This window comes from Sminthopsis crassicaudata, chromosome 2 (assembly GCF_048593235.1).
Source record: "Sminthopsis crassicaudata isolate SCR6 chromosome 2, ASM4859323v1, whole genome shotgun sequence".
Lineage (NCBI taxonomy): Eukaryota > Metazoa > Chordata > Mammalia > Dasyuromorphia > Dasyuridae > Sminthopsis > Sminthopsis crassicaudata.
Window position 1 is genome coordinate 605,831,645 of NC_133618.1, and position 27,451 is coordinate 605,859,095.

A 27,451-nucleotide genomic window follows, 5' to 3' on the forward strand; every position below is an offset into this window, starting at 1 on the left:
TTTTCCTGAGATCAGAAAGAAGAGAGACAAGATAAAGAATCAGTTTCTGGAACATATACCAGGGGAAAAAAAATAAAACATCTCTACTATGGTAGCACCAAGTTACCAGTCACCCAAACGAAATAAAACAAGCCAGAAATTAATTAGGAGACCAGGAAGAAGCTAATATCTAGCTAGATTCCCAAGGAAAGTAACCAAGTCAAATCTGAAGAAAGAACATTAGGTTAACTGAGTTAGTAGAATCGTACATGAATGGGTTATGCCAAAGCAATAGTCCCCCAAATCCCTGAGATAATCTACTTTTTATTACTTGAAATAACAAAGAGGAATGAAGGATATTGATAGTCAAAATTTTGAGCAATGATGTAGTAGAAAGATAACAGAAATTGTGTAAATGGAATAAGTAATGAGGCATAGTGAAGGGAGGAGGTAGGAAGAACACTGAACTTGAATTGAAGTTAACTCAAGTTGCAAATCTGAATTCAAATTTTGGGGTTTGTTTTTTGTTTGGTTGGTTGGGTTTTTTTTTTTACTTACTGTGTTACATTAAGTAACAAACTCTTCAGGCTTTAGCTGCCTTATCTATAAATTCAGATTTTACAAATGGACCAAATTATCTCTAAGGTCCCTTCTACCTTTGATATTATGAGTTGCAGAGAGGAAGGGAACACCTTGAGCACTGGAAATTCTGTTAGGCCCAGCAGTAGCTTAGAGATTCACTATAGACTTGGAAACCAGGTCTTAACGACAAAATATAAATCACAATGCACTTACACCTTCTCATCTCATGTATGATTCTTAGCCATTATTTCCAACAATTGTTCCCAGAGGAGCTGAGCAAAATATAAATTGGCAGCCTTTTTCAGATTAGTAGATAGCAATGCATTTCTCCTTCCTCCCGTCTTGCTCAGAGCCCCTACTTCTCTCTAATCTCATGGATATGTAATTGACATCTTCTCTCTTATACAACATAGAGCTTCGAAACCTACCAAGAGATTCCAATCTGTTAAGGACCGCTGTAGCAGAGCACTCTGAAATTACTTGGGCCCCAGGTGGTCCCACTGATTTAAATGGTTTGCATTTCTGAGGTCAGGGCTGAAAATAACTGAATCCCTGGCTCACCCTGCAAATCACTTGCTAAACCTACACTTAGGGGGAAAAGAAATTAGTTTTTAAGTCTATAATCTTATCTTCTATTATTTAAAACAGGAAGAAAAATATTTAACACATAAATTTACATAACAGCTATTTTTAAATATTTTGAAGTCATAGAAAATTTCACTTGGAAATCTAAGCCTACAGCATCAACATCTCACCTTTCCTCAAAAAAGCATCAAAAGTATTACCAAATGAAAGGCTAATTCAAATGAATCAAGAGAGGAATGAGAAGTCTGAATTACTAAATACTCTGCAATTCAGTTTTCATCAGTTATATTATTTTTAGTATGTACAATAACTATTGATGTCTTTAGATTGAAGGACAGAAATAATGACTAGAGAATACTGCAAGTCATATGCATTTATATCCTAAGAATCCTTTAAAAATTTGGTGTGAGTTGATAGAGCACCAGCCCTGAAGTCAGGAGGACCTGAGTTCAAATATGGTCTCAGACACTTAATACTTCTAGCTGTGTGATCCTGGGCAAGTCACTTAACCCCAATTGCCTCAGCAAAAAAAATAAAATAAAATAAAATTGGTGTGAGGTGGGCAGATAATGCCTTGTAAATCTGCTTTATATACTTAGTAAATAATGTATGTGTAAATACATTCGTGTAAATATGTGCATATACAAACACATGTATGTATAGATTTGAATATAGATGCTTGTGTAAATATGTATATACATATACATGTATGTATACACACAAATACATATATCTAGAAGGAAGGAAGGAAAGAGAAAAGAAGGGATATCATCATTTTAGCCAAGGACACAAACAGCCACTCTCCAACCTAGACTCAGGTCACATAAAGCTGAAGTCGTACTACATTTAACTCAGCCAAAGAAATATCTGGAATGCCATCCTTAATGATGGTTAGTGGGAAGGCTGCAATAATCTTTTATAATTGTCTATCCAAAGATTCACTGTTCTTGTCCTAAGAAATTTCTTCTTCATGATATATATACTTCATTCACATGCTCAAATACATGATTAGGGTATAGAGTCTAGCACTACAAGAGCAACTGTAATGATTTTAAAAATTGCAAAATTCACATTTGTGTCTTAGCAAGTTTGTATGTATACATACATGTATTGGGATGGATTGTGTAGTATATAGTAATATGAAAGGAAAAATTGTGGAGTCTCGAGGGTGAAGTTGGAGCAAAATTGTAGGCGGCCTTGGATATCAAGCCAAGGAATGCTTTGATCTAAAGGCAAGTGGGAATTACTGAAAATTCTTGAAAGGTACAAGTTATTTTGCAAATATCATGGAAGATGGAAAAGACTAGAACTTGGGAAACCAAGTAAGACACCCAAATGATAAGCACTCAAATTTGCTCCAGTGCCTAAGTGAATTTCTCTAGTAAAATTGAACATTTATAGCCCACTTCAATAGACTAGATTATATCTAAAGTTCCTTCATGCCCCAAACATCAGGGATACAAGACCCAGGTAAATTTGTCTTTAGGTAACCCACTTTACATAAATTCTACTTAACCCAAAAATCTTTACCAAGTTGCCACTAATCCCAATTTTCCCAAAAGAAAAACAAGGAATGATTATTTGCCTTATAGATTGGATTCATACTACAATTCCTTTCATAGCAAGCTCTGCAAAGACATTTAAAATAATCCACCTTAGAGAAACTTAATTTACACACTTTCCTGGAACACATTTACAGCATAATGTGAGGTATCTCTGAGCAAATGAATAATGGAACAGCCATTTTCAACTCTATGCACCTTAAATATAGATTTTTCTCCCTTGCTAGAATGACTGAATATTGTAATTATCTCTATTCAAAAGAATTTGCAGGTGTTTGATGCACTCACAAAAGGAATAAATCTAAGAGGGCAGTCTCAAGGTAAAAATTGATGGAAAAAACTGACTGAGGGAAAAATAATAAGTTAAAAAAAAAGAATAAGAAAACCAAAGTGGTAGTATCCCATCAAAAGCACTTGCTAGTTTGGGAACTATAATTTCTCCAGTCTGGCTAATCTATCCTTCACAACATTGCTCAAATGATTTTCTAAAGAATTTCCAATTCTGATCACATCATTTATCTATGAAGGAAAAAAACCCAAACAAAAACAGAACTACCACTACCACAAAAACAACTTCCCAAAGACCAAAGTATTAACATCTGGATTCAAACTTCTCCCATACTACTGCCATGTCTTCCCTCACATATTTACCCTAATAGAAGTGACTTCACCTTCCTCAAATTTCTCATACTGCTATGAAGGGACAAGGGACATCTCCTTTTGTTGATTACCTGTCCCTTGTATATCAGATATTTTGACATCAATACCTCAAAACCCTCCCTATGTATACCCATTAAACTAAAAACGTCTTCAGAACAGAAGCTTTCATAGGTAAGTTTGATTCCTTAGCACCATACTCTGTACATAGTAGAACCTTAACAAATAATTTGCTGAAGTGATCCAGTGATCTAGCACACTAGTTAGAACTTAAAACTTAATGCTTAAAAAATGCTTGACTAACTAAAAATACAGTGGAACAAATCTGTCAATAAGAACTGATTAAGTACTTATTTTTCATGTACCATGCCAAGCATGCTGGATCAAAAAAACAAACGAATAAAAAACAAAAAAACAAAAAAAAAAAACACCAACCCACCCCTGAAAAAAAATCAGTCCCTGATCTTGAGTAGTCCAGTTTAGTGCACATCAACACCTACATACAAACGAGATATATACAGGGGAAATTAGAAATGACTAAAAGAGAAAAGGCACTAAAGGCCCTAATGAATAATCAAATGGAAAAACAATATAGCTCCTGGGTCAAAAGACAAGAAAAGGAATTTTCCAGCAATTTCACCTCTAAATTCATAAATAAATTTGAACTGCAATTAGTTAATCCAGAACAAAGGTCACTAATGATGCCATAGTGGTAAAATCAAGAAGAACTGAGAAAATTATCATTAACAAGGAGTTTATTGCCAAGAATGATAGAAAAGCAGTGTGATGCAAGGTTTCTGATTTGTAGTGACAGGGAGAAAACTATCCATGGGAGGCTGAAGATCTATGTTTCAGGTCCAGTTCTGTGACCCTAGTCAAATCACCTAAGTTTCTCATCTGTAAAAACAAGAAAAACACTAGTTTGCAGCACCCAACCCATATTATATATGTAGATATAATAATATTATATCTATTGTAAATTGCTTTCATAAAATGAACAGTACTATCACAAAAGTTGTAGAAGGAATTGGAAGGCATTACTTTAAACTCATGGTTGATATGGGCAGTCCCTGAAGAAAATAAAAAAGGGGTAAATATAGTGCCCAAATTAAAAGGGGAGGTAGAGAGGAGAAAGTTGGAAAAATCCCTGAGAAAAAAGAGAGCAAATCACTGAATAAGCAATTTGCAGTCAGGAGAAGATTTATGGTAGAGTAACAATCAGAGGAACTAAAAATAAATGGTTTTTTAAAAATCTAATTCTTATTTAAATTTTTTTGGCTAAGATGCTTTAGTAGGCAACCCTTATATTAAGGTAATTTAAACTAAAGATAAGTTAGCTCAAAGATTTCACCATGGAATTGCTTTAATTATATAGGACAGTATTTAAGGTAATATATGCATTTATTCTTTTTTTAAACATTTTAAGAAATAGGTCAAGATAGGCTATCCATTATCTTAAAAGCCTAATCTTGCCTATTTCCCAAAGGTTTCACTACAGATTAATTATTAAGATTGATGTTTAATGGTGTCTTCTAGTCTACATGCTGATTCCATCGAATAAGGTGATTTTCCAAAAATAATTGTCTGTTTTTAAATGTAAATTTGTTTCTAGAGATAATTAACTTATTAATAGATGTATATGGATACAATGTCATTACAGATGAGATTATGGTTCCACTGATACACAAAAGTATATAGAAATTCCATACAGAATAAAAGCATTTATATCTTTCTATGATCACAAAATTTCAGGAGGTAAATGAGTATGGGTTTTGAACTAAAATTAAATGGAGAAGGTTTTATAAAGCAAGAGTAATGCAGTGTTATCAAGAGAAAATTATTGGATCATGACATCATATTGATAGAAAAAATCAAATTTGACCATAGTAACCAATAAAGATGGCTCTGGGAAGATGGAGTCATGGCTGCAGCAATTTGTTTCTGTTGGGCAAAAGACTAGATATAAATGAGGGATCAGTAGAAAGTAAGCTCCTTGAAAGCAGGAACTATCTCACTTTGGCCTTTACATTCTCAGTCTCTAACATGGTGCTTTATACTTTTATGGGGTGTTTGATAAATGTAAATAGCAGTGAAGGGGGAAGTAGCAGGTATAAACTTTCACTTCCTATATTGCCATACAGAGTAATCTTATTCATAAACTAGAAAACAGATGGATCAATCATGTTCAGACTTGGAAAGAATTTTTCTGTGGTTTTCACATCTGAAACAAAATTCCTAGTGAAGTTCTCATATCAGGGAGGTAGCTCTAATAGAAATACAATGTGAATATGCCCACTATGAACATATTTCCTTCACACAACTCCAGAATGGAGAAAAGAGTGAATAGAAAATGAAATAGAAAAGAAATGAAAAAAATTTTAAAAGAAAACATCATGAAGCAGATTTTTTTCTCTTTAAAACCTCCATAAGCCAAAAATATTTTTAAAAAATAAGTTAAATAAATAAAATAAAATTTCCATACTCAAGCAAAAATTCCCCTCTATTCAATCTGCCACTGGCCCAAATTAAACTTATTTTAAACCAAACCCCACATGAAGTGAAAGGAAATTGTCACATGTTCTAAAGTATCCAAATGAACTCACAAATCCACATAGAAACTATATCAGAAGGAAAAAAAACTATCATAACTGGCAAAGCCATGATTTGACCCATGGAATACCAATGCTGATGGAGCATGGTGGTATATTACAGCAAACATTGAACCGGGAGTCACAAAGTTCAAGTTTAAGAATCAGCTCTATCACTGGTAACCTTGTGATCTCTGCAAGATAGTTAACCTTTCTGCACCTGTTTCCTCATCTCAGAGGATCAGTGATTTAGAGGCAAGAAGAGACTTTGGATGCCATATACTCAGACATCTCATTTTACAAGGGTGGAAACTATGGCTCAGAGAGGTTAATAACATGGTCAAGGTCACACAGATAGTAAATAGGAAGGATCTGAATCCAAGTCATCTGACTTCTAATATAGCACATATTTAATCCATTATACCACACATCTTCCAACTAATAGAATAAAAATTAGGGCTAATCTTTCTAACACATAGATATTGTTAGAAAACGCTTTGCAAATCATCAAGTGTTACATAATTATCAACTAACTCTAGGACCTTTGACTGGTAAGTTGTTATTTATAACTGATTGTTGTTGTTTGCTTGGGGTTTTTTAAATCATTTTTCTTATTTCAAAGGCTTGCTCTAAAATCTTGTCACTCTATAGTAAGACACCATGTGGTCAGCAAGGTAAGGTGGGGTGTCTGCTGTTTAGAAAATTTCTCAATCATTCTAGGTGCAGTTTAGCCGCTCAAATAGCATAGACAGAAAGCACTGATGTTCTCAGTGCTTTAATTTTCCAGCATATAAGCTCATCTCCAGTGGTGACTTTGTTTATATTGAATATAATATTTTAGAGACTAGGAAGAGATATGGTTAACACCAAGAGGTTGATTAGATACAAGAGTGGTGAGAACCAGATCAGCCAGTAGGAGAGTTCAGCCTTTTTTTTTTTTGGGGGGGGGGGAGACTAGTAATTTTCTGATTGGTGATGAGATTTCTGAAATTATTCATAAATATTAATTTGGGGAATTAAAAAATTTATGGTGAAAGATAATTTTCCAAGGCCTTTCTCTGTGAGCAATACTCATCAGCCTATCTATGAGCATATTAACAATATACTAAAATGATAAATTCCAATAAGCTTTTTTGAACATAACCTAATCTCCTTTTTTTTAATGATTTCACAAAGATTTTACAGAGTTCCAGAATCCCAATTAAGATAGAATGATCCAACTATAAAAAATGTAAAAGAATACATTAAAATCTCTGTTGACCCTATGAGACACTAGAATCTACTTCAGTGGAAAAATCCCTGCAGTAGGCTTCCTATAGAAAAACTGAGTACAAAATGTACAAATGCATAACCTTCAGGACACTATAATATGACTGTCTTTCTGCACATTTAATCAAGATAACAAAAACTAAAGAATTCTTTAACCAAGTTATTTTTCTTATCAAAAAATAAAAAAATTCTTTACTGCCTTTGACTTTCCCAGATTCCAAACACTATCATAATTTCTCTATTTCTAATAGTATATGTCACTCCAAAATCCCTCTTAGTTTCAACCTACTCTTCAAGGTCACTTTCATGATGTTCTACTATGTAGAAGAGCGCATTTCCCTTTTAAGAATTTTTTCCTAATGCTTCTCTCTAGTCTTTCATTTCACATTCATCAGAAAATACTTCTGCAAAGAGAAAGGTAAGCCAAAATTTTTCTCTAAGCCCTGCTTAATGGTTCACTTTTCAACAGAATTTGAGGCACCAGCAGCATTATTATGTTACATCTTTTATGTTCTGAGATTAAGAATCTTAGGTAGTGGCCAAATGAATCATCAGTTCTTTCAGGAAATCTCTTCTGTAATAACATTTTCATTCTGGATCACACTGGTTCATAGGTCATATTGGCAGGAAAGAGAATGGTAAAAATATCACTAGATAGTTATGCAAGGGTAGTATCAGCAACTGGCTAAGCACTAGACTGAGTTTTGCTATCAATAGGTAAGCCTATATTTCTAAACCATAGATTCACTTCAATGAATCAAATCAGAAAATGTCCTTAACTCTTGAATGAATGTGTAAATATATGTTATCTACAGAATTTCTAGGACAACTTTACTTTTCATTTTTTTAGCACAAATAATAATTAGTTTGGCTTTTATTTAAAACCAAAATCTAGATTCAACTTCACAACCACTGGCCAAAGAGCTCTAAAAAACTGTCCATTTATGAGGCCACATAAATATGTAAGAAAAGACTCATGAGTACCAAGCGAAAGCCAACCAACTATTTTCCTATAATGTTTTAACAAAAGATGATGGTTCTAGATCTTAGTATGCAAAAATCTATTGACTTTTGTAACCTTGGAGTAATAGCAGATGCAGAAAAAATCCTTAGGTTTATACTGCTCTCATTTGTCTTAACAGCAGTTAAAGAACTAAAGGAGGAGAGAGCTCAGCTGCAGCACGGACATCAACAAATGAGGAAATACTTCTAAATGTCCTGTAATTTTTATAACCTTGATTGCAAGTATAGATGATACTCAATATTTTTCCAAAAGTTCATTTCATTTTTAACAAGTTGGTGATTAATAGATGACTACTTTTTAGATAAGATATGACTAATTTATTAATGCTTTTGGCTTAGGGGAAAAAATACAATCCAGCCTATTCTTGTATTAAAATGTGCCTATTGTCAGTCTTTTGAAGATACACACAAATCTCTTTCTGGTTTTTGACCTTTAAAGACTAAGACCTCTTTGGGTGCCTATAGTAGCCAAAAATGTACCTTATAGAACCAATTCCATATTAGTTCATCAATGGCATAATGCTTTCCCACTTACTTTTAGGCCACAAGACTCTTTGCTTCCATTGCCTTTTCTTTACCTTGAACAGCCCATTTCAAAGCTATAAATTTCTCTGCCACACTTTATCCGTTTAGTATTTATTCTTATTACTTGGGGACTCTGATCAAAGTTGGGATAGAAGGCAAATATTAGGAGCCTGCTCCTTAAGCTTTCTGATAAATTGAGGACACAACAAGATTCTTTAAATCTATGATTTCGCAAGGAATAAAATGTTTCTTCATTTTTATGCACGTAAAAATGTAACTCCATGATGCTATAGCAAGAGTAATTTTGCAAGGCCTTATCTTATCTCTGATATTTTATTAAAAATATAAAACCTTACTAACACATCTACTGATCCATGAGTGACAATTCATTGAAAGTCATAAAGAATGTCAATTTTGTTTATTTTCTTGCTCAAGTTCTTCATGAATTCTAATGAGTTGGTAATTTATCCTATTCTATAGATAGATAGATAGATAGATAGATAGATAGATAGATAGATATAGATATAGACATATATATTTATATCTATCTATCTATATCTATACAGATAGATAGATAGATAGATAGATAGATCCATCCTTTTCTCAGGAGAAGCTGTTGAGTTGTTTTTTTTTTAAGTATCAAGAATAAGATGATGACAACAGTAAAGAAGGCCGTTGCACCTGGAGCCTGGTTATGAATCCCAAGCTTCAAATACTTATGAGTTGAGTGACTCTGTACAAGTCACTTGTGGCAAATCACTTCTTGCCATAAATAGATACTGAAGGGGAAGATGGGGTGAGGACATAGAAGTTGATGAGTGAAACTAGGCAGATTATACATCTGGCCCTTAGTTTCCTTATCCATAAAATGAGGGAGTAGGACTCAATGATATCCAAGGTCCCTCCTAATTGTGACTCTATGCTTATGACTTCTAGGTTCCTAGATGCTACAAAACTTAAAAAAAAAAAACTAGTCATATTTTAATTTTAGACTGAGAATTCTATTAAGTAGTCAACTAAGTAATCTTTCCTAATGAGCTTTTCCCCTCCTACACACCAAGAATCCCCACAAAGGTGTGGGTGGATAGATGTCACTTTACTTGCTTGCATCTTCACCATACACAGCTTTACTCATTTTATCCTAAGGTACTCCTCCTTTGGGTTGCTTCACACCTTCACCCAATTCAATGTTGAGTCATCAACCTATTTTCCTGCCACTGGTATCTCCCAGACTTCCCTTCCCCTCAGTGACAGCACTAGCTCCTTCTTTCACTATTGCTGGGTACACTAGGTGTTCCAGAGATGCTGATGCTTCTTGAGCTCTCTGGAAACTATCCTTGCTCCACCATCCTGGCAAGCCAAAGGAAGAAAAAAAACCACAAGATTAACACAATGTAAAACTATTGGTGTATTACATTATGATTCCATTAAGGATGTGATGGGCTTTTGTGGTTGAGCCTGATCACTTAGCCACTGTGGCAGTCTGTTGAAAGGCCCAGGTTGCAATTCCAACTTACTACCTGAGGGGACCAAAGGTTAACAAATCATTAAACCTGTGATCCTTAGGTGGACAAAATCACCTGTAATAAACCACCTGTAATATTTACTCTATGTTGCTATGAGTTTCAAATGAGAGAACATTTATAAAACCATTATTTTTATATATATATATATATATATATATATATATATATATATATAATTAACATGTGTAACAAGGTTTTGTTATGAAAATCTTTTAGAGTTTCAACTTGAGATGCTAGGACTGTATCACTAGCCCTATTGCTATAGGATGGGAGACGCCCATCAGCTCTAAAGCACTAGTCTCAAATCCTGTGTCTAGGCAGGAGCTTCATCAAGGTGCCATAACTAAGAAGAAAACAAACCTGGGTAATAACCAGTGGCAAGGAATAGTATTGATGACTCACAGGAGAAGTGGATGAGAGTGAAGTAATCCAAAGGATGATTAATCTGGGGATTAATCTAATTAATTGTGATAAAGCAATGACTAGAGAAGATACAAGCAAGTGTTGCAACATTTTTGTCAAGGTTGAGAGGGGAAGAGGAGTATAGGGCAGCAGAACATCCTACTACTTTAAACTCCAAGGAACAATTTTTTGGACCAAGTAAATTTCCTGGTCTCCTCCCTTTTGTTTCTCAAGGCCTAACCATATATCTATCTACTACTTTTTACATATGCCTGGGATTTTTCCTTTTTCCTTGCTTCTCCTAAAAAATAGGATGCCATCATAGAGACAGCATTTTGAGGCCTTTTTCTAAATGTTTTGTACTGTTGGGGGGGGGGGGGGGAATCATGTCTCTTTCCTACAGTTCTCAGGCTTAGCCTTTTTTTTTCCCAAATAAATCTGAACCAAAATCATACTTCAATTAAATGATGTATCTAGGGAGAAGTAACATCGTATATAAATGTTAATCTCATCATCAATTCATATTTCCATCTCATGTTAAACTTTAAATTAATCTGCATCTGAAAGGAAAACCAAACCTAAGTCATCTAGAGCATTATTTCATAAAAACTGAAGCAGGAATGATGATAGAGCTAGATTTTAGAAGAATGGGGGATTTTTGAGAGGATGGAAGAAAAAGAAAGAGCAGGTGGAAGGGGGACAGGGGAATAATTCCAAACAAGGGGATCTGAAAAGGATTTAAAAATTGCTATAGTCTCTAGCTGAGGGATATTTGTAAGCAAAGGATTTTAAGTCAAAGACTATCTGCTGTTCTGAGTATCACTGCTGGGAGCACTCTATGGCTATGCATGAACTAAGTGGATGGGAAAAATCAAGAAAGCTCATTCTCACAAAACCTATTTTTTATAGTTCAGTTGCTGCATAATTTTTTGTGAAAAAAAATATCAAGCTTACCTTAAGTTTTAAATTTATGTATTCCATTATTCCACATAACTATCCAAAAACAATGATAATGACAAAGCTTCAATAAGCATCTACCAACACTAAAACTAAATAACCAAAAATATTCACAAAACAGAAATGGAGTTATATTTGAGCCAACTTTTCCATTTCTGAGAGAAGCACCACCGTCCAACCTATCCCACAGTCCATCTCAGGATTACCTTCAACTCTTCACTGTCCTTAATTTTCTGCACATCCAGCGTTGTTGGACTACCTGGTCAGAAAAGGGAGAAGAAAGGAGGTAGTGTGGTAGAGTTTCAAGAACACTGGCTGGGAAGTGAGGAGAGCTGGGTTCTAGTCTAGCTCATCAATTACTACTTGTGTTTTGGACAAGTCACCTCTCTTTGGGTCAGTTTCCACAATAAGTTTGAACTAATTGATCTTTAAGTCCCTTGTTTTGATATTCTTTGAGACTATAAATTCCCTATAACCACGTCATGGGCATACTTTGTTTTAAATATTCTACTTTCTCTTACATTGAAAACTAGGAGACAGGGCAATAGGCCTGGAGCTTGAGCAGGCTAAATGAGGCTTCCTGGCTATTGCAATTTCTCCTGATTTTCCCATGAAATAATTCAATTCTTTACATGCAAAGTCGTCAACAAAGTCTCACTTATTTCTTTTTTTTTTTTTTAAACAAGATTTTCCCCATCTCACTCTACTCTTTAAACCTACATTCAGGCTAATCTTTAAAATGAACTTATATAACCTGCTCACCAATCATCTTGACACCAGACACTTCCCTCAATCATTTCTAGAGAGTACTTTTACTCATCAATCAGTTTGACCAGTTGACTGCATTAACAACTTTGTTTTCACAAACCAAGAGAAAAAGACAAACTGCTTGAATGGGATAAATAAATCCCAAAATAATAGGTCAACTGCTAACTCAGAAGTAAAGAAGGAGAAATTAATTTACAGAAAGAGAATGAGTATCCTAACTTTTTTGTTATATGATTTTCAAAACCATCAGTATAGCAAAGCTGAAACTCAAAAGAAACCAGAGAAATACTACAACCTAAAATACTTCCTATAAAACACCAAATGTGGCATTGTAAGGATACAACAAAATGGTAGTAATACATGAAGTCAGATTCATTTTGCAGAATAACTAAATGAAGTGATTCAAGACAAGAAAGTGGGAACAATAACATCTTTGTTACTTAATCACTGTGTGATCTTAACCAAAGCTCTAGTGAGTCCAGAGACTCAGTTTCCAATCTGCAAAATGAAGATAATACTAAGTATTCACCTCCCACAGAATCATATGATTGTGTGACTCATGAAATAATGTAGACGAAGCACTTTGTAACCTAGAGGAATTATAGAAATAGATCATCATAGCCTAAATATTTGTTACAAGTTTTGGGTCTCCAGTGGAGGAGTTGATTGGGAGATGATGATGATATTAAAAAATAAAAATAAATAAAAAATAAACCAGAAAACATCAATAAAAATGTTGAAATCTCTAATAAAGTAGAGGTGTGGTGTCATTGGTTTCTGTGTCCCCAACCATGCCTTTAAAAAAGAAAAGTGCATTGGGTTTTTCTTTGTAAGAAAAAAAAAATCTAAGTAACAAAATGTTCTTTCACCTAAACTCTAACTCTGCTCTGGAAGGTGTCATATTAACAATCTGACGAATAAAGATCTTTAAATAGCTACAAAACAGGGTTGGCTTGGCCTAGATCAGAACAAAGTCTCTCTCACTAAGGTATATTACACATGCAAAACCTTTGAGGCTGAGAAGGAACCTCAGAAGTCATCTAGTTTAAATTGAACTTAAACTTGAAGTATGAATCTCCTCTACAACCACCTCCCACATAAGTATTCACTTAGCCTAATTATAGGGAACTGATAACATTCTGGGAGAGTTGATTCCAACTCTAAGCATTAACAATGTTTCCTATGATGGTCTAGAATCCGCCTTCCAGCATCTTCTGCAGTTCAATAAAACCTCCTAGCCTGCCTTTTCAAGTCAAGTAAAACAAACTGAATGTTTCTTCCAAAGGTTTGCCAATAAGAATTTATATCATAATATGTGACATGATTTAAGAATTCTAATAGAAACAAATGGAACAGAAAAACTGAATCATATAGTTTGTTGTTGTTCAGTTGTTTTAGCTGTAACTGACTCTTCGTGACCCTATTTGGGGTGTTCTTAGCAGATATTAGAGTGATTTGCTGATTGGAGTGATTTGCTAATTTCTTCAGCTCATTTTTACAAATCAGAAAAACTCAGGCAAACAGGATTAAGTGACTTGACCAGGGTCACACAACTAATAAGTATGTGAAGCCCAATTTGAATCCAAAAAGATGAATCTTCCTGATTCTTGGCCCAGCAATCTATTGTGCCACCCAACTGCTTCTTAATACATTTACTTCCATTTAATATTTCTTTTCTATCTCATGTCACATAACAACAAGATCATAAACATATAAATTTATCTACTTACTACCTTTTAAGTACAATGTAAACTTGTCATTTTAGGAAGAAATCAACATTAAAACACAGCAACCTATAGACAACTTACAGCAACAAAGACTGGAAGAAAAAAAACCTGAAAAGCTGAAAAGCAACATTTGAACTCCTACAATGGACCAGACCAGAAATTCCCTGAGTATGAGGCATTTCCTATTAAAGGTCCCATACTACAAGAAGTTTCATGCTCACTTATCCCTGGGAAAACTCTGAGGTAGCTGCTATGACTATTACTGGACAACCCTAAGTAATAATGACCATGAACTGTCACTGCCAAAAGTCAAAATGGTGTTTCCAAAGTAACTTAGTAGGGCCACCTGAGGATATAAATCTAGGAGGCTTCTGGGTTTGTACCTGAGGGTCCAAAAGGATTACTACTGTTTGTCAGCTCTATTGCTAGTCAAAAAGTCTGAGAAGTTTGCTCCCAAAAAATCAACAGTACTATTCCTAAATTCTGTCCAAAAGCCTTCAAAACAGAATCCTGTTGTACTACTAATTCTCCCATGAAAATAAGCAAATATATATGTTATCTTTTGAAAGAAGGTAATCATCCTCATGTCCATCCATTATTGAGGAACTGCAATGTCTTTGAGAAAGACATACAATCACCCCTCATTCAACTGCCTTTTCCTACCACTACTTGGGCTCTGTTGAGTGTGAAATTGGAACAAGATTTTACTCACTTAAATAGTAAATCTTCAACATAATAAAATCCTGTATTGCAAATTCCTAGATTGATATTAAATAACTAAGAAAAAACAATGATAAAGTACTAGTTACAAAAGTGAACATTTTTAACAAGAGAAAAAATGCTCATGCTTGACAACCTTGAATGAATCCTAAACAAAATGATCAGCAGCCATTATAAGGGGAAAAACTCTTCATTACATTTCATTAAAAAAAAAACAAACAAGCAAGCAAAACACCCAAACTCTTTTTCTGCAATTCTCTTTTACTTTGCATACAAGTAAGGCTATTAGACTAAAACTAAAAAGTCATACTAGACCACCATTCCTATTTTTCCCTCACATGGATCAGAATGGCCACATGGTTATTTGAACTAATTTCAAATTTTCAAGCCAGACTGTTTACTTCTATGCATCTCTGGAGATGACTTTTTCTATTTTATTCCCCCCTAATATCAATTGAGACACACATAACTTTTAAGATTTACAAAGTGCTCTGTTGAACCTCACAACAATCCTGAGGCAGCCATAAGCATACCTTGCATTATTGCACTTCACAGATATTGTAGTTTTCACAATTGAAGGTTTGTGACAACCTTTCAAAATGATGATTTACTGGCTTTTCAAAAGATTGTGCTCACATCGTGTCCCTGCTTGGTAATTCTCACAGTATTTAAAACTTTTTCATTACTATTATAGCTATTCTGATGATCTGTGATCAGTGATCTTTGATATTGTAATTATTTTGTGATGAACTGAAGCCATGTAAGTAATAAGTAAATGTTGCAGGTACTCTGACTGCTTCACCCAAAGATCTCCCTTCTTTTTCCCACTCCTTAGACATTCCTATTTTCTGAGAGAAAAAAAATATTGAAATTAGCCCAATTAATAGCCTTACAATGGTCTCTAAGTGTTCAAATGAAAGGAAAGGTTGATTGATGTTGTGAACTTCACTGTTGCCTTATTTTAAGAAATTGGCATAGTCACCCCAGCCTTCATTAACCAGTAATCAGACAGCAGCTATCAACATGAAGCAGGATCTTTTACCAGCCAAAAAAAAAAATTATGATTTAACTCAAATGATGGTTTGCATGTTTTGACAATGACATTTTTAATTAAGATATGTACACTTTTTAAAGACATAATACTACTGCAGACTTAATAAGACTACTGCACAGTGTAAACATAACTTTTGTATGCACTGGAAAACCAAAAAAAACTTATAATTCATTTTATTGATTTATTTTACTTTATTGTGATGGTCTGGAACCAAATGTGCAATATTTCGGGTATGTCTTTACTCAGGTTTCGTTTCCATTTTTACAAATGAGAAAGCTGAAGTAAATGACTGAAACATGTTCACTATACCAAGTAAACCTCGAGAACAGGTCTGTTAACTGAGGTCTTCTTCACTGCAGGTCTAGCATTTTACATACTATGTGATGTTGCCCCTAAGCCTCCTCAGTGCTTAGTTGTGGCTACTGCTGAAACCAAAAGAATTTGATAAATTCTGATCTTGTAATCCAAGTTCCCTCTGTTACACAATCAAATATTATTGTTGCAAATGAACAAATATGGAAACATCTGGGGTATCAAAACATTTTTCACATTAGTTCACATGCCAGAAAATGAGCATTTAGACCACCACTCTTTTCCTGCCAAAAGCAGTCAGCAAGTCAGACCTACTAATGCATTAAGATAATAAATTGTTCACATCCCTATCTAATGAGAAAAAAAATCCAATGAGTTATTTTATCTAAAAGATTTAATTTCTAATTCTACACATAAGCCTAATTATGGGAAATGGAAGACATTCTGGGAAAGTTGATTCCAACTCTAAACATTAGGAACATTTCTTATGATGGTCTGGAATCAGCCTTCCTAGAATTTCCTAGTCTGCCTTTTCAAGTCAAGTAAAACAAAGCCTCCTATGTAGGTGAATGAAGTAGAAATTCAGCAAGTTTTCTACCTACAGTGTGACATTGTAAATAAAGAAGCTGATGCTGAGTCAGGAAGAGCAGGGTTCAAATTCCATCTTTGATACACGCTATCTACCAAGAGCCAGTCATAACTTCCTGTTGCCTACAAGCAATTCCATCTAGTTCCTAAGGAATAAGTAGTTACAATGAAAATGAAACATAAGTGTAGCCCCAAGCAAAAGAGCAAATCTCCAACACAAATGCTACTCATTTTTAGCATACTCTTTGGCACATATTATTTAAGCCCTCATACTTTTGATATTTTTCAGTAACATGAGAAATGCTTTTACATTTCTCTAGCCAATATCATTCTAACTGTGTACACATTGTCTTCCACATCTTGTCTTACACTCTCTATGACATCACAACAAGTCTGAAGCTCCTTACTTTATAGGAGCTAAGAAAGCAGATGATATTGCCAACCAGAGAAAGTAAAATCCTATTTTCTATCTAGATCAAATTAAACTCATTACAATAAGAAATACTACTACTCTAGGTCAATTATATTATTTCCTGAATTTCAGTAGTAACGGGACAACTTGCAACTATTGGTTTTAAAAAATGAGCCATTTTCTCACCTAAAAAAAAAAAATTCCCAATGACTTTCACTTCAAGACAAAAACAAAAAAACCCCAAATTGGAATTAATAAAAGGATTTTGCTCCATTGCAAATTATAACCATATGCATTTGTAAAACCATATGCAAATAAAATTCAAATAAAGTTCAGATAAGATATTTGAATTTAATTTGCATATGATTAAATGCAGAAACATTAAACTAAGTTGAACAATAAGGTACTAAAAATTAATTTAAGGATTATAAGAATTATTCTTTAAAGCAATATTCCCATACAACAGCTATGTGTGACTAGCATAAAGAATGGAGTTAGGATTTCATTGGCACACTAAAGTCCTATTATAAAGACTCCGCTAATGCACGGTAGCAACCTTCTCTACAGATTTAGTCTTAGAGAATTGTCTGAGATAGTCAGTGGCTTTAAGGTCACAGGGCCAGAGTGAGTAAAAGGTACAGCTTCCACCTAGGACTCCATGGCTCTGAAGCAAGCCTCTGTATCCCCTCTAATATGCTGGTGCTACATGAATAACCAAAGCTACATACATTGTACAGGAACAAGCAACTGAAAATTTTAAGGCAGATAAAGGACTTAAAAAGAAAATTATAATATTTATTTTATATTTATTTATGTCTTCTGTTTCCATAAAGTATCCAAGAATCAAGTACAAATGTTATATGGAAACTCCTTTGAATATACTTGGGACATTTTCCCTTTATTCACCAGCATGTCATCAATTAGTCTAATTCCTTTAGAATTAGTCTCCTCATTTTATTTTACTCATTTACCAGTCATCATTATGCCTTTGGTTGCTGGAGGGTATAGAACCTTATACAGAATTATGAAAAAGCCCTTAAACACTGCTATCGTTATGTGTCTTGGGGTGGGATCTCAGGGGAGATAAGCAATAATGCAGTATGGTCCCAGTATATAATATGCTAATAAAAAATGAAAACAAAAAAATTCTTTAAATTACTGACAAAGAAAATGTTTTTAATTACATCATCCAATGCTATGACACCTTGACAAACCATTCATCCTTTCATAACCTCATTTTTTTAATCTGTAAAAATATTTTTCATATTATAAATAGTTGATGCCTACAGATTTTCAAGTCTCAACACCAATGAAATATCACTTTTCTTCAAAATATTTAGATCTAATAGAAAAATATTCGTGATCTATAATTTTCTAGTAGTAAAAAATCACATTGGGACCATTTTAAATACTTTTCCTTTGTTTCAAAAAAAATACTACATGTAATTCCAACAATTATATGAAAATATGTCTATCTGGAGATCTTAACACTTTTAAAAAGTTTTATCTTTCCTCTTTTTTAAAAACTAGGCTGCAAATTGATATGATTTTGGTTAATTTATATAAAGCCCAAAGAGAATCAATTAATAACCCCTCCAACTTAGGACAAATATGTTTTTTAGTTGGAAGGAGATAACATGATCTTAATTAACAAAGCTCTTCATAAGGTCAAAAAAAGGTATTTAGCTCTTCAAATTACAAACAATTTTTGGTTATTCAGAAATTCTCTCTCCTTTTCTCTCTTTCACACACACATCTTTTAGTTATTCTACTACTCAAAAGCCATGAATGAACAGGAGATGAAAAGCAGTCCATTTTGTCATTTACTAGGAGCTCTGAGAAATTGTTTTCCAAGAATTGGATGGTGATGCCAACAATACTGGCTAAAATTAGGTTTGGGTATTTGTAGGAGTGGGAAGGGGAGATAGATTTCATTGATCGAGCTATTCCTGTTTTCCCAAATAATGACAAATTATTAGAGATTAGCTATATTCACATTCAAGCAGACCTAAATTGTGCCAACTTCAACCCATCCCAGATTTTTTCCAAAGGGAATGAAGTGAGGAGAGGATCAATAATTAAGGTAAATTTCAAAGCATATTCAAGATGCTTTACTTTAAAAAAACAAACCAACCAACCAACTATGAACAAATTACGGACTTTAATTTTGGGACTACATATTCAGGCATAGTAACAAGAGCATATAGCTATGTGTCATTTTCATTACACATGTTAATGAAAAATGAAAATCCACCATATCTGGCAAATTCATGAGCTCCAAACAAGACTTAAATCAGGGGAGGGAGAAGAATAGGGGGAGGGGGGAGAAAGGTCCTGATTGAAACATCTACGTTTTCTTCCTGCATGGTGGGCCCTAAAGCCTCATTTTAAAAAAAAAAATTTTTTTTTTCAGAAAGTATCAATCCTTTTCCTTCTTTCAATGTTTACCAGGCCAACACTTAGCTTGCAATTTTCATGAGCTTCAAAAGAAAAAGAATGCCTTAAAATTATCTCCCTTCTTGTTATCCCAAATCCACATATAGATACACAACTCAAAGCCCAATAATCTCAGGCTCTCCTACATGGAAGCCATTCAAAAAATAAAAGGATTGAAGTACTCTTTCAAAATAATGAAGGATGAAGCAGTAAAATAGAAACTAGGTGAATCAAACCCTTTAAACACCCCTTATCAGCTGGTTGGTTCAGCCATCTTCCAACACTGTTCACAAGAGTTTCTGTTTCATCTACTAGAACATCCGATTTGAACCCTTTCCAAAGACATTCCCTGATTTTCATCCTCATCTCTTCACTTTGTAATTCAGTTTAGAAGCTTACATCCATGTCCTCTTAAGAGCACAGGGCAAGCGTTTGCCTGGAAACCAAAAAAAATACAATAAATATTCACCGTTAAGGATCAATTATGCTCTAGACCACTCCTGTGGCTCCTAAAATTATTAAAGGGCAAACATAAAAAAATACCAATAGTATCATTCAACCTTTCAGTCCAGGCAGCAACCTGGTTTCTTCACTGGTATTTAACACCAAAGCATGAGACTCATTTTTCATTAAAGTTGCAGAGCTTTTATTTTCCTCAGTTTCAAATGTTGTAATTGATCTGCATTGTCTTCTTAAATAACAAAACTGGTGAAGGACACTGCAGCTTTAAATATTTCAGTGCTAGCTAAGAAATAGACTCCATTGCAATATGGCTCTGAAGGTCGTGTCCTATTGTCTCTTTTCTCTACAAATATACTAAATGACATCTAAGTTATCCTTTTATATAAGAGAGGGTGGGTTGCCTCCCTAGAATTTCTACTTCATCTCCCCCACACTGCTCCTGTGTTTATTTAGAATCTTACACTCCTAATTTTCTCTGCAGGAGAGAGAAGCTGATTGCTATTAATGATTTCAGGACCTTACCTAGACACAAACACATGTGTTCACATTAGATTAATTGAGAATAAGCCAACTATCTTAAAAGGACATCTCCCAACAGTGGTTGAGAGCCTCCTAGCTAGTGAAAGCAGGAAGGACTGGAAATGGTCAGCTTTGAGCCTGCACTGGCATCCCGGATTGCACAACTGAAATGTGTCCCTATTTAAAATGACAGGAATTCCATACCGCTTAATCTCGAGACAGTCTGGCAACCTTGCGATTCATTTTTCAGCAAGCTTCACTTCCCTTCCCTCAAAGACATCAAATAACACCCAAATTCACAACGAACTAAGGTTTTAGAGGCGTTGGAGAATCACATTTCTGTGTCCTCGCACTGAGATGTACGATGCGTTTATATCATTCCTTAAACTACCGGAATGATTTTCACATGAGGGAAAAAACAGTATAAACGAGGGCCACGGGAAAAGAAAGGGGATTATGTATGACATGTAGTCGGTTAAATTGGGACACAGATGCAGAACATAAAAACCCGGCAAAGAAACAGCAGCGCTCAGGAAAAAAAGGAAAGGGGGAGGGGGAGAGGAGGAAGGTATGCGCAGGTGCATGTGGAGTTATTACCTGAAATGGCAACAGATTGTTACCATTATCGGTCCGAAAAGCGTTATCCTCCATCCAGGATTTGGAGGTGAGAGGGGCTGCCCGGGGGAACTTCGGAGGCGCAATCACATTACTGGAGAACGGTTTTTTGAGAGGGGAGATGGGATTAAGTGGAGACGGCACGCCGACCCCAACTCCGACCCCGACCCCTACGCCGACCGCTCGGCGAGGGTCCCTGCCAGCTTGCAGCCCGCCCCAGGGATTGGAAGGGGTGCTCCAGGCGGCGTTCTGGTGATTGTTCCAGCTGGAGGAGGATGAGGAGGCAGAGGCAGAGGACGGCTTGCTGGTCATGATGGGCTGATGGCTGTACGCCGCGGCGTTCCTTTGGGTGTAGGACGCCTGGTTCGGACTCACCGGCGACCTGCGCTGCTGCTGCTGTTGCTGCTGCTGCTGTTGCTGCTGCTGCTGCTGTGCCTGCGGCTGTGCGGGCGGCGGCGGCTGGGGCTGTGGCGGCGGTGGCTGCTGCTGCTGTTGAGGCGGCGGTGGCGGCTGAGGCTGCGGGGCAGGCGGTGGTGGAGGCGGCGGAGGCTGCTGCTGTTGGTGGTGCTGAGCCTGCGCTAGGCCGATCTGCGGGGAGAAAGTGCCCCGAAGACCGGGTTGACGTGGTGAGGGAAATTCTGGAAAAGCATGGTCCCATTGACTGGGGTGATCCCTTGGAAAAAACTGTCCTCTACGGCGTTCGTGGTGCCCGTCGACCAGGTGCTCCCAAAGGAGGGGGACAAGGATGTGCCCGGCGCCGCGGCAGGCTCCTGCTGCGGGGGCTGATGGAAGCTCAAGCCGGGTAGAAGCGGAGATTCCATCTGCATCTTCTCCTTGCTGTTGGGGGTCGTCGAAGAAGCAGCCGCAGTAGCCGCCGCTGTTGGATTGAGACTCGTCACTGGGCTGCTGTCCTCCGGCTTGGGGGTCTCTGAGGAGAGGGGCGTGGAAGAGGCTTCCGCTGCGTTTGGCTCTTGCTGCTGCTGCTGCTGCTGTTGCTGCTGCTGCTGCTGCCGCTGCTGCTGGGGCTGGGTTTTGCTTTTGTCCATCAGTAAATCATCCTGCATGGTTTGCGCAGCTGAAACGGGAAAAAAGAGAGGCGTGTTATTATTAATGTGATCATCAATGCCACTCGCAGAAGCGGTGGGATATTTCACTTGTGAAAATCTAGTGCTGCTACTGCCACTAGCCAATTGCAATGCAAATCCGTAATCTCCCATTTAGAAGCCCTAGTCTGGCAAGGCGGGGGGGTCACGCTACAGCTCTAAAAATACGGTTTTAGCAGCTTCACCCTTTCTGGTGTCTTGGCTCCTTTCAGTGTTAGTGAGAGATGTGCTTATAGGACAGAGATACACAGCAATTTCGCCACGTCTCTTTTCCCTTCACCGGAACTCAGAGCGCTCACCCTGCAATGAGAAACTGATTCTGGTTCCTGTTTTTTCCAAGCACCACCCTCCCCCAGTTATTTGCATACGTCAATAAATACTGCTGCGTCCTTCAGCAAGGTTAAAAAGACACCAGTCACTACACTCCTTTTCCCCCCCACCCTCCCTCTCCCCGACTAGAGCACTTTAAAGGAACAGGAGTCTTAAGCTTGATTAGCAAACTACCTTCTTGCTTTAGTAATTGTTTCATTAAACTGCAAAGAACCACGAGGCGGAAAAAATCTTTGCCTTTGGTAAAAGGAAGCCTCAGCTGCACAATCATTCCCTGGTCTTGAGTACTGCAGCCTACTCCATTTTGTTAGGAACCTTAAAAGCAGTCATTTTTAAAGGGGATGGAAGGTGGGAAAGTAACATTTGCTAATATACAATTGTTTGTCCATTACTCTTGAGAAACATATGTGTATATATTCCTGAGTTATTTTTAGTACTACTAATTACAACCCAAGGCATTCTTTTTAGAATGGGTTATTTCAGTTTTCTGTATCTATCTTTGAATCTCTTTGCAGAGTAGAACAATAGTTCAAGTCGGATTTGAGGTCAAAAATTGGAGTAAAGCTGTGAGATCTGCGAACTCAATTTTAATCCCTTTGAGATATAACCAGACAATCAGGACAAGTTTTGAGTTCTTAAATTGACACTATCAAACTCTAGAATAAATTATCATACAATCGGTTTTTACGGTGGAAAGACTGGGATACTAGTGGTTCCCAACAACAATTCAAACAAAAATCCTTTATGACTGTACATTCTGAATGATGCCGAGAGGATTTCCCTTTAGCCCCATAGGTATGACGTGGTATTTTTCATTTCACACAAAAGAAATATATATTTACTTTCAAAATGTTTCTGAACGCTTAAAGGTAAAGAATGCCATCATTCTAAACATGTGGAGATATACTATTCTCCAACTTCTGTCTATATTGTTAATATCCAAGGTATTTTTAAATTTATGTCTGTGAATTTTACATTATGCCAAAGCCCTATCAAATATTTGAGTAATTTGCAAGTGGGAAAAGCCAAACATATAATTAACGTAGATGATGATTCAGTACAATATGAACAAAGTTATTGTCCTATTTAGTATAGCTATTTTAATTATTTTATTCTATCTCATAGCACTATCTACTTTTGAGCTGCTTTGTCATAATTCTGCCAGTGATTGTAGAAGTTGCTTTCTCTTGGTACTTACATATACTGAATATCTGCTTTGGGACAATATCATGATTTAACAGGAGAAAAGATGAAAAACTGAGAAACTATTATCTTAACAATAAACAGATGAGATAGAAAGGTTAAAAGTGATGCACTATTCTATTTTAAGAATGCCCTTTAAAGGGCTAATCTTGGTTTCTTTTTTTAGGTGAGTTTCATACACACAAAACAGGAGGGAAAAACTTGACACCTCCCCTCCTTTGTCTCCCACCCTCTCTCCCAATGACAAATTACCACCTATCTATCAATTAAACACAGGAGTAATTGTATTTTTTTCCATCCTGGTCTAAAAACAACTACTTTAAGTAAGTATCAGAAAATGGGAAAGTTTCCAAGAAGGAACACAAAAGATTTAGATGTGTACATTTCTAAGTCCTGCTACTGCCTAGGGTCGATGTTAATGGAAAAAAAGACCTCTTTACGCTTATTTGGGCAAAGCTGCAGTACACCTGAAGATTCAAGGATCTGAGTAGTTTCCAGTAAGCTAAAATTTTTGTTATGATAACTACAACGTCAGGGATGAAACTGTGGACTCTTTTCATTGTAATTTTATCATCACTTTGCTTAATCCTCTTAAAATATCCACTTTTTGTTTTGTTTTGTTTTGTTTTAAATAATGAATTTAAATTTTTAAAAATTCTAAGAAGAAGGGAAGAGGGACTGTATGATACTCCACCCAAAGTAAAAAAAAAAAAAAAAAAAAAAATTAAATGTTATTGACGATTACGAGGAGGTAAGGTGCCAGCATTACGTATTTCTTTTCTCACTATTGCTTAAAGGTATACATTTCACTGTTAGCATAAATTTAGCATTATTGTCAAGGTCAAGATTTGCCTTTAATAAAAGTTACCAGTCAGGACAAGAGGCTTACATTCGATTAAGATAATATTTACAATATAAACCTCATGACTCTCAATTATTGTTGGTGTGAGTATTTGGGGCTCATTTCTACAGCAAAGTCCTGAAAATATATCACACCATCCCCCACCACCCTAATATTGCTTTCTTTTGCATGCAGTAAACGACAGGCTCAATCCCCCAATTCTCATTTGCCAGTTACCTTTGAGTGTCCAGCTTTTAAGGTTCGACAAAATTTTAAATGTACAATATTTATTTTTCTTCTTTCGGGTTGATTATCTGCTCCGGCAAAAGCACTTTGACAACTGGAAGACTAGAGGGCATGCGCACCCGAGGAACTGTGGGGACTGGAGTCTCAGGCCAGCGCCTTGCCGGCCCCGGCACGTTGGCAGGAAAGGAGGAGAGAGTTCACCAAGCTAGAGTCATAATAGTTGTACCCTGACCTCGTTAGTTAATAACCAGCTTAAATCCTTAGCTGCGGAAATGAATTGGGGATGGGAAGGGGGGGAGAGGAAAATTAATTTAAGTTAATTTGGGAAGGAGAGCTAAAAAGATCACGACAGTCGGATCTGGAATTTAAAAGGACAAAACAAAACAGAAGAGCGACCTTAAATGGAATCGAAATGATAATGACTGACTAGCCATGGTGTATGCTATGACAAGAAGATTAAATAAAGAACCTTGAATTAAAAAAAAAAAAAAAAAGCTTCATTTCTCAAAAAAAAAAAAATCTTTTTAGGTAGATATAGAGTATATAATTGTAGAAATTAGGGTAAAGAGTAATACATGTTTCAATTAAATGTGTCCACAAGAAATTATCAAAAATACATTTATCTTGATGTCTTTAAACCTGTAATATAAATCAAGGCACAGAAAATTATTTTACAAAATTGTACTACCTGACATATATTAGTTAAGTAACTAAGTAGTAAATGTTTATTAAATGAATCAATTGATACCTCAATTTCCAATTAGAAAAAAATTAAAATTTTTATATTAATACAGTAATATTCCAAATCAAATTCAGAATATCAATGTTTAATAAAATCCTAGAATATTATATGAAATATAAAATAACAAGAATTAATTTATTTAATGTTTTACTAAACATTATTTTAAAAATCCAAGATTTGAAGTTCAAAGAATTTTCAGAAGCCACTTAGTCCAACCCTCTTATATTGTAAATGAGGAAACTGAGGCTTAGAGAGGTTAATCTAGCAATTTGCTCAAGGTAACCCAGGTCTATTGTGTCATCCTTATTCCAAATTTTGTTAGAGTTTTGCTAAGTACTTATGCAGATTTTATGCTCATGTCAACTCTTAAATATGAAAAAAAAAAATCTCAATTTTCAGATGAGGAAACTGAGGCTGAGAGCTTATATAATTTGCCAAGAGTCATAGACCTAGTAAGTATCTTGAGGCCACTTACCTTTCTCTCTTCCTCTCCACCCCCCCACCCCCCATGGTTCAACATTCTGATTTAGCAAGCAAAATTGTAGAGCTTTAAAATACTGCATTCATGGACTATGGCTTACTATTGTCCACTGGGTTCTAAGAACAATGGTTAAAATCATAGCTTACAAAAGCAGCAACAGAATATTTATTATTTCCTATGGGTTTTGGTACAATGCCAGGGTTATGAGGGAAGGGGGGGGTGCTCAGTATATAATAGTTGATGACAACACTGATTAAATTTGGAGTTTAAAATCAGCTTTAATTACAATAACTTTATATTTTCCTTTCTTTCCCAATTAGTAGTGTAGTAGGTTCCACATAGACTACTTAGATCATTGCTACTAGTTTTTGTCTTATTCACTAAACTAGAAGATGCATATTTTTTTAAATGGCCATTTTGAATAAACATTCTGCTGGAGTGCTCAAAGGCCTCTACAAAAGAACCAATATGCTTCAGCACACTTCCCTAATATTTACTGTTCTTGTATTTGCTCCTACTAATCTGATTCCAACCTACCTTGTCAGTCTTATCTGCTATGTTCCTCAATGTCCTCTTTTCCAACCAAACTGGTCTATGAAATATTCTTCTCTCAGAATACTTAAGTACTATTTGTCCTTCATGATTTCTAGGTCAAATCTTTCTTCTTCTATAAAATCTTTCAAAACTGCTCTAGCATTTGGTGATTTCTTCCTTCTCTGAATTTTTCCATTTAGACTTTTGAAATTCTTCAGATACTACCTTACATTATATGTGTCTAAAGGGAAATGTGTAGATTGTGTAACCATTACACAGATGGTCCATGAAATCATGGTTGGTGTCTTCCCCTTTGGACACACTAATTTATGATCAAAGAAAGCAGGTAAATGGTTAAGTGGTTAGAACACTGGTCAGAAAGACTTGATCTCAAATCTTGCCTCAGACATGTACGTGGTTCTATGACCCTACACAACCTATTCTGTTTGCCTCAATCCAATGGAGAAGGAAATGGCAAACCGCTCCAGTATTTTTTCCAGGAAAACCTCAAGAAGAGTATTGGCATGCTATGGTCTTTGAAGTCACAAACAGTCAGACATTATTGAATGACAGAATTAACAACAATATGTAATCAATATAACTGAAATGTCATAACACAAGGGTTTAAGGAGCTGTAACGATTTTTAAAACACTCTGTGGGGAGTGTGGGTGGAAGGAGTTGTCATTACTTTATCTCTACCCA

General features: G+C 35.8%; 1 protein-coding gene across 1 annotated transcript in view; it reads right to left on the reverse strand.

The window, feature by feature from the left end:
• CPEB3 (cytoplasmic polyadenylation element binding protein 3) overlaps nt 1-27,451 on the reverse strand; it is a 218,799-nt gene that overhangs the window by 146,384 nt on the left and 44,964 nt on the right. The window contains 2 exon segments of the mRNA XM_074295863.1: nt 21,251-21,876; nt 21,879-22,343. Of these exon segments, the coding sequence (XP_074151964.1) occupies nt 21,251-21,876; nt 21,879-22,332 (1,080 nt within the window). The 5' untranslated portion in view covers nt 22,333-22,343.